The 12293-nt window shown below is 44.4% G+C and overlaps 1 protein-coding gene across 1 annotated transcript in view; it reads left to right on the top strand.

Annotated features, from left to right (window-relative positions):
• FREM1 (FRAS1 related extracellular matrix 1) overlaps positions 1 to 12293 on the top strand; it is a 169169-nt gene that overhangs the window by 129426 nt on the left and 27450 nt on the right. Inside the window, exons 26-27 of the mRNA XM_008050952.2 lie at positions 2809 to 3010; positions 3734 to 3878. Of these exons, the coding sequence (XP_008049143.1) occupies positions 2809 to 3010; positions 3734 to 3878 (347 nt within the window). The remainder of the gene's footprint in view (positions 1 to 2808; positions 3011 to 3733; positions 3879 to 12293) is intronic.

Here is a 12293-nt window from a genome sequence, read left to right as displayed (position 1 = left end):
TTTTTTTTTTTTGGATTCAGAGTCTCATTCTCACAGACACCCCAGCTTTGACCTGCTGGGCCCAGGCGATCCTTCCACCTCAGCCTTCCATGTAGCTGGAACCATAGGCACTACCACGCCTGGCTAATTTTTTGTTTTATTGTAGAGATGAGGTCTCATCAAGTTGCCCAGGCTGGTCTCGAACCCATGGGCTCAGGCAATCCTCTCACCTTGGTCTCCCGAAGTGCTGGGATTATAGGTGTGAGCCGCTGTGCTGAAAACATAAGTTTTAAAGCCTGCATGGGCCTCTCAGTCTCAGGTGGATATGGTTTATAAAGCCCCTGTTGAACCTCTATGTTTTTGGAATTTTAAATTAATTGTTAAAATGAATAATATTTTAGTGAATATATATCTAGTACATACACATACACACATAATACATACATATACATTTTTGTACACATCAAATTGTTTCTGCAAAATACAGAAACTTTTTTCTCCAGAACATTTTCCTGATTTTGCACCCCTACCAGCAAAATGTGAAAGTGTCTGATTCTCCATATAATTATCAACCCAAGTTATGATTATTTTTGTTTTTTAAAAAATAACCTTTTTATCTCCCAGTACTTTGGGAGGCCAAGGTGGAAAGATTGCTTGAGCGCAGGTGTTTGAGACCAGCCTGGACAACATAGCAAGATTTCATCTCTACAAAATTCAAAAAAACTAGCTGGGCATGTTGGCACACACCTGTAGCCCTCGCTACTCTGAAGGCTGGGGCAGAAGGATTGCCTGAACCCAGGAGTTCAAGTCTGCCACTGTATTCCAGTCTGGGTAACAGAGTGAGATCCCCGACTCAAAAAAAAAAACAAAAAAAGCTTGCCAATTTGAGAGGAAAAAAATGGTTGTGGCAACATTTCATGTAGGGATAAACAGAAGAGGAGTCATAATCTTTCCCTATCCCAAGACAAATGAACATCTTTGTGCAAATGCTCCCAAACTTTCGTCTGTGTCTATGTAAACATATATGTGTATTTTTAAAAAAACAAAAATAGTATTGTAGTCATCTTCTACAATATGATTGATTTATCTTGCCCCCGCTTTTTAAAAAACAGTGACACAATACTTTGTTATATCATAATATACAAAAATATATATGGCCTTATCACCAACATGAATTTTTGACCTTGCTAGGATAAAGTAAGATTGATAGTGGTATCATCTTGGGTAAATAAAGACTTGAGAGATATGGAGGGGAGGGAATGAAGGTGATATTCTTTTTTTTTTTTTTTTGAGTTGGAGTCTCACTCGGTCGCCCAGACTGGAGTGCAGTGGCCGCTCCTGGCCACCGCAGCCTTGACTTGCTGGGCTCCGGCGATCCTTCCGCCTCAGCCTTCCAAGTAGCCGGAATTACAGGCACGTGCTACCACGCCCGGCTGATTTTTTGATTTATTGTAGAGATGAGGTCTCGCTGCCCAGGCGGGTCTCGAACCCGCGGGCTCAGGCAATCCACTCACCTCAGCCTCCCAAAGGCGCGGGATTACAGGCTGAGCCACCGAGCCCGGCGAAGGTGATATTCTTGGACCTGTTTTCTCATACCAGTGGTGAATGTGTCTAATCCATCTGAACTGGTTCCATCTCTAACATATGACAGTCATCTTGGCAATGCAGGATGGACCGAGTTCCATCCAGACTACCACACTGGGAGAAGGCCTTTGGAGAGTTTGAACCTGAACTCCTCACTTAAGGATCATGGCCCGTCACTTTTTTCTTACTACATTATTTCTATATTGTTTGTTTGTTTGTTTGTTTTGAGTTGGAGTCTCATTCTGTCGCCCAGGCTAGAGTGCAGTGGCACACGCTCTCACAGCTACCCCAGCATCGACCTGCTGGGCTCTGGTGATCCTTCCTCCTCAGCCTTCCAAGTAGCTGGAATTACAGGTGTGTGCTTCCACGCCCGGCTAATTTTTTTTATTTATTGTAGAGACGAGGTTTCGCCAAGTTGCCCAGTCTGGTCTTGAACCCACGGGCTCAGTCTGTCCACTCGCCTCGGCCTCCCAAAGTGCTGGAGTGATGGGCTGAGCCACTGGGTATTTCTGTTTTTATTCAGCATCTTTGCTGTTTGAATGAAGACATGCCAAAAAAAAAAAAAAATTCCAAGTATTTGTTAACCCATACTGTTTTGTTTCTGTAAATCACTAGACACCGGAAAAATGGAGATATTTTCCTGTGGACTTACCACTAAGTCTGGCATCCAATTCTTGGGTTGATTGCATGCATTCATTCAACAAACACTCCCTGGGTTTCTGTTACGGTTCAGGCACGATGCCAGGTGCAGGGAATCGACAGGGACGCGGGAGACACGATGTCTGCCCTCGTGGACCTTGGAGCCAAAGCGGGAGTCAGACAACCCATAACCTGATGAAGCGAGGTCAAGGTTTACACAGCGGCAAGTCGGCCTCTGCTCCGGGTGCTGTGATGTCCGCTGGGGATGCAGTGAACACGACAGGCTTCGACTTGAACGATTATCATCAAAATACCATAAGAAAGGGATTGGCAGCAGTGGGAAACTGCCAGGAGGGAGGACAGGGGAGCACGCCTCATCCACAGGGGTACCTGCACAATGACCGTGTGCGCACCTATCCCTGGATGGTCCGCCACATTTTAGAAATACGACAAATAAGTAAGAGAAAAGTTAAAAAAGAAAATAAAATAAATAGAATCGACCAGTTCAGGGAATGTGCAACATGGGAGCTTGCCCTGGTTGAGCCCTGCATTGCCCGGGGGTGGGAGGCTTCTGGCTTGACCCTGCACATCATGATTGCTGTTCAGGTAGACCAGGTGGACAAAGCGGCGCCCCGGCTCACGCTCCTGCACCCCCCTTCTCAAGTGGTGCTTCTGAACAATGGCCGTTACGGGATCCACATCACTTCTCGGGTGTTGAAGGCGGCGGACCCGGACACCGAGGACGACCGGATCCTCTTTAAGATTTTGCGAGGCCCGAGACACGGACGCCTGGGAAACACCACAACAGGTACCGGCTTCCTTCTTCCTTGCAATGGCTCCTCTTGGAACGCCCGGTGGCTGGCAGGGCTGGAGAGTAATTTAATTGAGTGCAGGCCCATTTGGTAAACGCTCCCCGGGGCTCGCTGATAGAGGCGGTTTGTAAATCAATATTGGTGCTCAAGGGGGCTTGAAGCCCAGCCTTCCCAAATTCATCTTGACTGGGAGAACTGAGTACAGGTCTCCAGCTGTTGACTGTTTGCCCTGCGTTCCCAGCAGTCTGTTGTAATATATTCAGAGGAGCATGGGGTGTCAACACCAAATTTCATAGTTGTGACTAACTGTTTGCTTCTAGCATGAGTTCTAAATGATGTCAGTTTAGTTATTAAAAAAAAGTTCCGTGCTTTTTCCTAACGGTTTCTCTGGATTGTGTATTAATTCTGCTGTAGGAACACAATGATCATACTATATCACTAAGCAGGATCACAGACGTCTGTGACTGTATCTTCCTACTCTCCCTCTCTCTATTTTTATATTTTCTTTAAGGTAAATATTTCCAGAGCAAAGGAAACTTAAAGTCTAATTTCAGTTCATTGCTCTCAAGTTTTAAGAGGGTTGCCGTCATGTTAATTTCTTTTGAAAATGGACTTCAGCTGTGTTTAAAAGCTGGGTCTCAAATAAAATACAATTTTATCAGCTTTTATTTAATGTTTTGTATGATTACCTATGAGATTCCTTTTTTTTTTTTTTGCAGGTGAATTTATCCATGAGAAATTTAGCCAAAAGGATCTGAACAGTAAGACCATTGTTTACATCATAAACCCATCTTTGGAAGTGAATTCAGACATCATGGAATTTCAAATCATGGACCCCACAGGGAATGCTGCCACTCCTCAAATGTAAAGTCTTTTGCTTATTCAGTAGTCCTGTATAGAACATCCAGAACGTATCTGAATATTAGAAATGTAAGGTGTTCTTTTTTGAACAACCCAGGAAGACAAATTGATAGGCCCTGTCGCAAGCTCATAGAATTTATTTTGGGGAGGCTCAATAATGGGCAAACCAACAGCTTTACAGAGTCTAGAAACACTAAAAAGGTGAGCTGAATAGGGCCAGGTTGTTCCTATCATGCACGTGAATGCATACACTCTCATAGCCGGGGAGGTTTCTGTCTTGACGAGCATCCAGGACCGAACCTGCTGGCTCATGTATAGATTGTACAGCAAGGGGTCACTCTAGGACCATGTTAGTAGCCCATGCCTTCTAAAATGTCTAGGGTTGGGAAGAATGAAGTAGCCTGGAAGGGTTAGCCAGCATCTCCTCTTTCTCTTACGAAAAAAATTGTAATCCCTTGAAAGTGCCTTTATAAGTTAATACACCTATCTTAGGTAAGCTGAACGTCGTATCAAGAGGAAAATAGACTTGGGGAGGTAATCAGAATTTGTGTGAAGTGCATTATCCCAAGGATAATAAGAGTAAAACATCCTCACCAATACCAAGATTGGCAGGTCATAGGGATTTCACCGACTGGGTCCTCGTTCTAGACTTTTTTTTTTTGAGTGAAGCACTTAAAGAACTTACCAGTTAACAGATGGTCACAAAAAGATCTGTCAGAGTTCTGGTCTCCTGGTACTGTTTGCTCCTTTTTTCTTTGAAGCCCTTCCCGGTCACCTCCAAGAGCAGTGTGTTCACTTATCCCAGTTTTAGCCTTCTCCATATCCTAGTTGTACTGAACACGGTAAGTGAGTATGGCCCTTCTGTGGTCCTTTTATGGTAGAGTCTGACTGCAGGAAGAAAAAAAAAGCCGAGAAATCCCTCTCTGGACTTGGCCTTGTTTTTCCTTTCCGATCCTGAGTTGTAGTTCCAAAATCTTGCCAGCAGAGGGCACTGGAGTCGTTGTTAGAAAAAACCTGGCAGCCTTTCCTCAACAAACCACATTCCCAGGGGTCCCACCTCCATCGCCCTGATGAAGTGCAGTGCCTGGCCCAGATTTATTAACTCCGCGTATTTTTATTGAGTGACTACTATAGGAAATGCACACAGTACTAGGATCTGGAAAATAGGAGAGAGCAAAGAAGACCTGGGCCCTGACATTCAAACGTAATCCTGAGGTTATAAAACTTCAATGGACAATCCTCCCCATTCAACCACCTTTGCCTAAGAGAAACAATTTCTCCGGATCGCAATCCTTATTTTAAAAAAACAGTATGTCGCCGGGCTCGGTGGCTCAGCCTGTCATCCCGCGCCTTGGGAGGCCGAGGTGAGTGGATTGCCTGAGCCCGCGGGTTCAAGACAACTTGGGGAGACCTCATCTCTACAATAAATCAAAAAATCAGCCGGGCGTGGTATAGCGCATGCCTGTAGTTCCAGCTACTTGGAAGGCTGAGGCGGAAGGCTCCCCGGAGCCCAGCAGGTCGAGGCTGCGGTGGCGGGGAGCGGCCACTGCCCTCCAGTCTGGGCGACCCAGTGAGACTCCCACTCAAAAAAAATATGTCAACTAATTTCAATTCTCAAGAAAAGGTACAAAGAAAACCCCCGCTCTAAAGACATGAATACATTAACTTCATTTGATTTTTAAAAAATGTTTAATAGTTCAACTAAAAAAAATAAGAATATGGATTAGACTGGCTACCGGCCTAATGTTGACCTCTTGCCCTCCACATGTGAAAGCAAGCCTAGCTGACAGTTTTTCCCATCAGCGTGGCACTAGGTTGATCTTGTTTCACCCAACTAACCTTTCCATTCCTCGCTCTAACCAAAGACAGCGCTTTTTGAAGATGATTTATGTTTTTAAATAACCCTCAAATTCTTATGAGAATTACAGCAGAATTTACTCAATTTAATTATGAGCTTAATTGAGGCCATTTGAAATTGGCTCCTGCTTTTGTTGGATATCAGTTTTCACGTACCTATGCTTCAGAGGTTTCTAAATCAACCTGAAATAACTGGAACAAGTGAAGCCAAAGGCTGCCGCACAAGCCCATCAAGGAGTAATAACAAAAGTAATTCTGATTTGATTCTGACATGTATTAGGCTATTTTCTTTAGTGTGGCCAGGGGGTGGGGGGTGGTTAAGTTACTCAGCATTTAACTGCATAATTTTGAATAGTATAGTCATCCCTGACCTCATTTGTAAGTAGATCTTTTCTGGAACTAGGTGCACATTTTTCCAATAAGAAGCAACGTTATAAACAGTGGTTTGTCTCCCCCAGACAACCGGCAGGAGCCGTGTGACGCATAATATCACTCAGTCATTTGCAATCTAAGTTTTTTTTTGCTCTATTTTATTGCTCTTCGTTTAATCATCACAATGACCTGCGAGCTAGGTACCATCATATTCCAGAATTTACAGATGAGGAAACTGAGGCACAGAGTTAGAAAGCAACTTTCCTAAGCTCATCTTCTAAGATCGGGAAGGAGCTGAGATTTGGGCCCAGGAAGTACATGGCTTTAGAGCCTGCAGTTTTTCTCCCTACACTAAGAAACATCTTGCCTATCCTTAACAACTATGCTAACCTGTCCTAACTGGAAAGGAGCTGCTCTCCCTTCTTTGTCTCCAGACAGCGGCCACCCAGGCAGTAAGAAAGAAGTAATTCTCTTCGCGGACCTTAAAGCTTCATGTCTCTTAAAAATGTAAATTACAGATGTCAATATTGGTGTGCGCTCCTTATCCAGCACACTGGGATTTATGGCAGAGATTAAACCACTAGAGTTTGAGCCAGACCTCTGGTTCTACCAGCCACCCAGTGATGGTTCGAGCCTCAGTTATTTCATCTGTAAAATGGGGGCCATACTGCAATTTGCTTAGAGAAACAACGAGGTAACATAGGTCTTTCAAGTTCATAGCAAATGCGACTTGGGGTGGTGATGACAACTGGTTAATTCACTTGGGCATAACCGTGGACTGTGTGAAGAAGTATCCCGGAAACATCTGGCAGATTAGAAAGCTTGCCTCTAATTAGAGATGAATTCTGGGATAATTCAAACGGTGAGTAATCAATATGGTTATGTATCGAGACGCTAAATGCTGTGGAATGTTGTGTTCTCCTTTAGCTTAGGATACATAGACAGTCTTCATAGTTGAAGGGGTGAAACCTGTATGATAAAGCTAAAGGGATGGGTGGGTACAACTGGGAGCAGAAAGGGACCTCGTTTAGACCACAAGAAGGACCCGTGCTCAGTGGGAATGTCCCCAAATCTAGATTTGCTAGTCAGCTTTCACTATTGCAGCATTTCTGTGGTGTACTCACTCCGAAGGATCTACACAGGGTCCATTTGAAAAGGGTTAGAAATGCTGGTTTGGGTGAGATGAGGCGAGTTGTTGCCAGCTAGCTAGCATGTGTGCTCGGACAACCACAGCATTTCCCAGAACCATCTAGATGTGCTTGTGGTTCTGGAGTCTCTGAGAAAGAGCATGCCAACCGGGCATGGAGGCTCAAGCCTGTCATCCCAGCACTTTGGGAGGCCAAGGTGAGAGGATTGTCTGAGCCCAGGGGTTCGAGACCCGCCTGGGCAACTTGGCGAGACCTCATCTCTACAATAAATCAAAAATTAGCCGGACGTGGTGGCATGCGCCTGTGGTTCCAGCTGCTTGGAAGGCTGAGGTGGAAAGATCTCCTGAGCCCAGCAGGTCGAGGCTGTGGTGGCCGTGAGCGTGCCACTGCACTCCAGCCTTGGCAATGGATGAGACTCAACTCCAAAAAAAAAAAAAGGCAAAAGAAAGCATGTTGCCTGTCTCAACTTGACTGGACCATAGAGTCACCTGCCACCTCCGCCATCACACGCATGCAGAATAGCTCAGGAAACACATTTCTGATGGAATCTATTTGGGAGACCCTTTGTTGTAAGTAGAAACTGTTTTGTAACACTAAAAAATCCATGGACATTTGCATACAGGTTTAGATTTGGCTAGGTTTAGATTTGCCTTTGAGGCACTGTGCTAGTTGCTTTTACGTGTGCTGTCTAATTTTACGTGCAAAATACAATCCCCTGAGGATGGCAAGGAAAAAAGTCACAGGTTGAGTGAAGAGCTGAGATGAGCCCTGACTTCCAGAGGACCCAAGTGAGTGCTCATCTTATGGGCTCAGGCCCCACGGGCTGTATCTGCTCTCTAGTCCGAGTTGAATCTCCAAGGTGCTCTGCAGAAGTCCCGCCCTAAGGTGTGCAGGACCCACACCATTCCCCAAAGGCACCTTTGCAGTCCACAGGGTGCAGCCAGGTGTTGACAGAGGCCGTTTTCCTAATCTGTCTTCCGTGTGGACCTCTTTTTGTGCCCACGGGAACAAGAAGTGAGCTTCAGAAGCAAAGCTGACCTCCGCGGAAGTCCTTGATAACTCAGTGGCTGCCCTCTGGCCCTGCCCTCTTGGGTTTCCCTCCCTCTGGAGACCCAGATTCTAGCTGTCGTATTATGAATGTTTGGTTTTAAAAGAGAAGGGAGAGAAGAATAAAAGGAATTTCTGTCCGGCAAGCTCTGCAATGTTTTAGCAGCCTTTATGAAACACCTTGTAGGGGAAGAGGTTGAAACTATTGGCTAGTTAACAACTGCACGTGACCTGCAAGCCAGCAGTTAAGGTCTTTGTTATCCAGACCAGATCTTAAGAAAGCACAGTGGAAGGGAAGGAAAACAGCACTTATTAAGCACCCACTGTATACAGGTGCTTTATTCATATTAACTAATTTTAATCGTCCGACATGAATGTAATTCTCCTCGTTTTAACGGTAATGAAAACTGAGCCCAGAGAGACCGAGTCACTGACCATAGTCACACACTAATGCGTGGCTGCAAGGTGTGTTTGATTCCAAAGCGCTTGTTTTGGGACTCACTATGCTGACTCTTGGCTAAAGACTGTTTCCCCATTATCAAAAGAAAAGGAGAAACATGAAAACACAAGTGTTCATGGCATTCGATTAAGATATTTAATAAGTCGGGCTCGGTGGCTCAGCCTGTAGTCCCGCGCCTTGGGAGGCTGAGGTGAGTGAATTGCCTGAGCCTGTGGGTTCGAGACCCACCTGGGCAACTTGGCGAGACCTCATCTCTACAATAAATAAAAAAAATCAGCCGGGTGTGGTAGTGCGTGCCTGTAGTTCCAGCTCCTTGGAAGGCTGAGGCGGAAGGATCGCCGGAGCCCAGCGGGTCGAGGCTGTGGTGGCCGGGAGCGGCCGCTGCACTCCAGTCTGGGTGACAGTGAGACTCCAACTCAAAAAAAAAAAAAAAAGGTATTTAATAGCATCATCTTTGAACTGATAGATCTGAGATTGAATACTTGGAAAAGTATTTTTTGACACTTCCATTTTCTGAAGTCATATGCTTCTTGATTATCGGTGAAGATCTAATTATTAAAACAGTAATTTAATCATAACGTTAGTGTCTATAAAACCTTTTACTGAGAAGCTCAAACTTAATGAGCACTTATGAAAGTTCATTTAGCCCCTTTGAAGTACAGACTCATCATTATTATACTTTGTAACATATAATAATTACGTTGTTATAGGAAGAAACTGAGGCATAGAGAGACTAAGTATCTTTTCACAAACTCCTGTTCATCTGGATTAATGTCCCAAATTTAAAACTAGTATTTTAATCCCAACGGTTTCTCTCAGTTTATTGTTCCTTCATATAAATGAATCAGAGCGTCACAAAATAAAATATCTGAAAGTACGTATTTCTACTCAAGTGCAGAATCTCTCCACCTTGGCATCCCTGGCATTTTGGGACAGACGATTCTTTGTCACAGGGAAGTGTCCTGGATACTGCAAGACATTCAGCAGCATTCTGGCCTCTACTCGCTGGATGCCGGTACCATCCTCTTGCCCCCCGTTGTGACAATTGGAACTGTCTCCAGACGTTGCCAAATGTTGAAAACTACACACACGCCTTAGAAAACAGCATACCAATGTGTTAAGAAATGACAATTATGGTGGAAGGCTCTTTTATCAATGCCATCCTTCTCTCTGTGCTAAGAAAGTCAACTCATAATCAACGGAGAATCCAGAGTAAGTCAGGGCTAGAGAGAACATGTGAGGGTCATCCAGCCTCACAGCTCTTCAAAGTGTGTGAGCAATGATGTCAAGAACGTTGGGGAGAAAGACATTTTGGGTGGCTGCCTCAGCTTGAGAAATAGTGGGCCGCACAAGATTCGTTCGTCCAGTTAACAGACATCTATTGAGGACTTACCATGTTTGGGACACTCTGTAACAAACTTGGGACACATCAGTGAACCAAAGACTTGGGTTTCCTTGGAGCATACATAGGATCTAAGTAAATGTGATAATACTCTGTGCGTGACACATGTTTTGGAAAATGAAAAAGTTGGTCAGGAGAAGAGGGCGGGCAAATGCTGGGCTTTGCGAAAGAGGCTGCAATTTTAAATTGGGCATTTGAGCAACCTTTCTTACAGCTGAGTGGCAGAAGGACAAGAGCTTCTCATCCAGTTTTATTCCCACGACTCCATGCCATGGCTTCCCATCATCATAGTGGTCGTTGGGGACCAAAGGTTAGCCTTCACATTGAACTAGCTTTTTCTATTATGACGAATACCCTGGAACCACTGACGGAGGTAGCTCCCGACTGTGGCTAGGTGACTCTTCTAAGGGGCATTTGGCCATGTCCGGAAACGGTTTTGGTCGTCGTGGCTGGAGGGAAATAGTGTTACCGCATCTCACGCATGGAGGGCGGGGATACTGCAAGACACCTTAGAACGCACAGGGCAGCCTCCCACAACAAACAATCGTCTGGTCCAACATGCCAGTAACGCTGAGGTTGAGAAACCCTGGCCTAGCAGTTTAAGGAGTTTGGGCCTCCTGCTCAATGACATGAAATGATTGCCATACGGGTTTCACATGAAGTGTGTTCTTCCTTTCTGACCACAGAATGAGCTTTCCTCAACAGTGATAGGAGAATGCAGAGATTGTTACAATGTGAAGAGGTGAACCAATCTTTATCTGCCTGGCACCTACACATCCAGAAACTTCCATGTTCCTCTCATGGGTTCCTACATTTGGATATTCACATGATGCCAAACATACAGCTGTGTGGCTTTTTGCAGGAAAAATTCCCAAGTGATGGACTACAGCTCTTCTTTTTCTTCTAGGTGAAGAATGTAAGCAATCAAAGTCTCAGTGTAGAAAGATCTTCTCATAGTACTGCCAAAAAAAAAAAAAAAAAAAATAGCATTCAAAACATATGTTGCACATATCCTGTGGGCCTGCAAGTGCTTTACTATTTAGATATTTTTCTGGAAAATATATAGCCTGGCTTACATTCCATGGCTTTTCCCTGGATCTTTATTATTTGTGGTGAATAGTTCTAGGAAAATAGAAATTGTGTAATGACAACCTTGCCCTAGAAGCATTATGAAGCATCCTAATGGTACATTAGGGAAATGCATGCACGTTCCCAAACACTAAGACTCTTTACACTTGGAAGGTGATCAGTCCTCTGAATGGTTCCCTGCTGGATCAAGCTCTGCATCCAAACTGCATGGAGCTTGAGGTCTTGAGGTCACCTGGGTCTGGGGAGTGACATTGATGAATTTGTGCTTGTCATGGTTAAGGAATGAATTCTTGAAAGCATTGGGCATTGAAACTCATTGGAACCCTACTGATAGCTGAAATCTGTTTGAATGTATCTGTTTCATTCTTTCCCACTGCCCTCTTTTTTTTTCCTCCTCTTTCTTCTTCTCTCCTAATCCTTCTTGCTGACTTTTTCCCCCCTTTCTCATTTACCTGGACCTTCTAGGAATTCTTTGCAGTATGTTGTTTCTATTGGCATTTACGATATTCTTGTTGTCTGATATCTTGTAACTCTTTAAGTATCCAATAATCCCCCCTTATCAGGAAAGGATATGTTCCAAGACCCCAACAGATGTCTGAAACCACAGATAGTATTCAACCCTATGTACACTATGTCCTTTCTATATTGCACGTGCATACCTATGATAAAGTTTAATATGTGTTGGGCAATAATAAAGTAGAGCAATTATAACAATATGCTAGCGTCACTACTCTTGCACTTTGGGGCCATGATTATGTCAAATAAGGGTGACTTAAACACAAGCACTGAGATACTGTGACTGTCCTTCTGATAACCAAGCCAGCTACTGAGTGACTCCTGGGCAGGTAGTCTACAGTAAGCGTGCTCTGGACAAAGGGATGTTTCACGCCCAAGTGGGATGGTGTGTGATTTCAGCACACTCCTCAGAATGGCACAAAGGTGAAACATATCCATTGTTTATTTCTGGAGTTTTTCATTCAATGTTTTCAGACTACAGTTGACCACAGGTAACTGAAACCTCAGAGAGCGAAACTGCGGACAAG

This window comes from Carlito syrichta, unplaced genomic scaffold (assembly GCF_000164805.1).
Source record: "Carlito syrichta isolate Samal-C Ts95f unplaced genomic scaffold, Tarsius_syrichta-2.0.1 Scaffold154501, whole genome shotgun sequence".
NCBI lineage: Eukaryota > Metazoa > Chordata > Mammalia > Primates > Tarsiidae > Carlito > Carlito syrichta.
The sequence above is the reverse complement of the archived record's forward strand: the minus strand, read 5'-3'. Positions and strand labels throughout refer to the sequence as shown.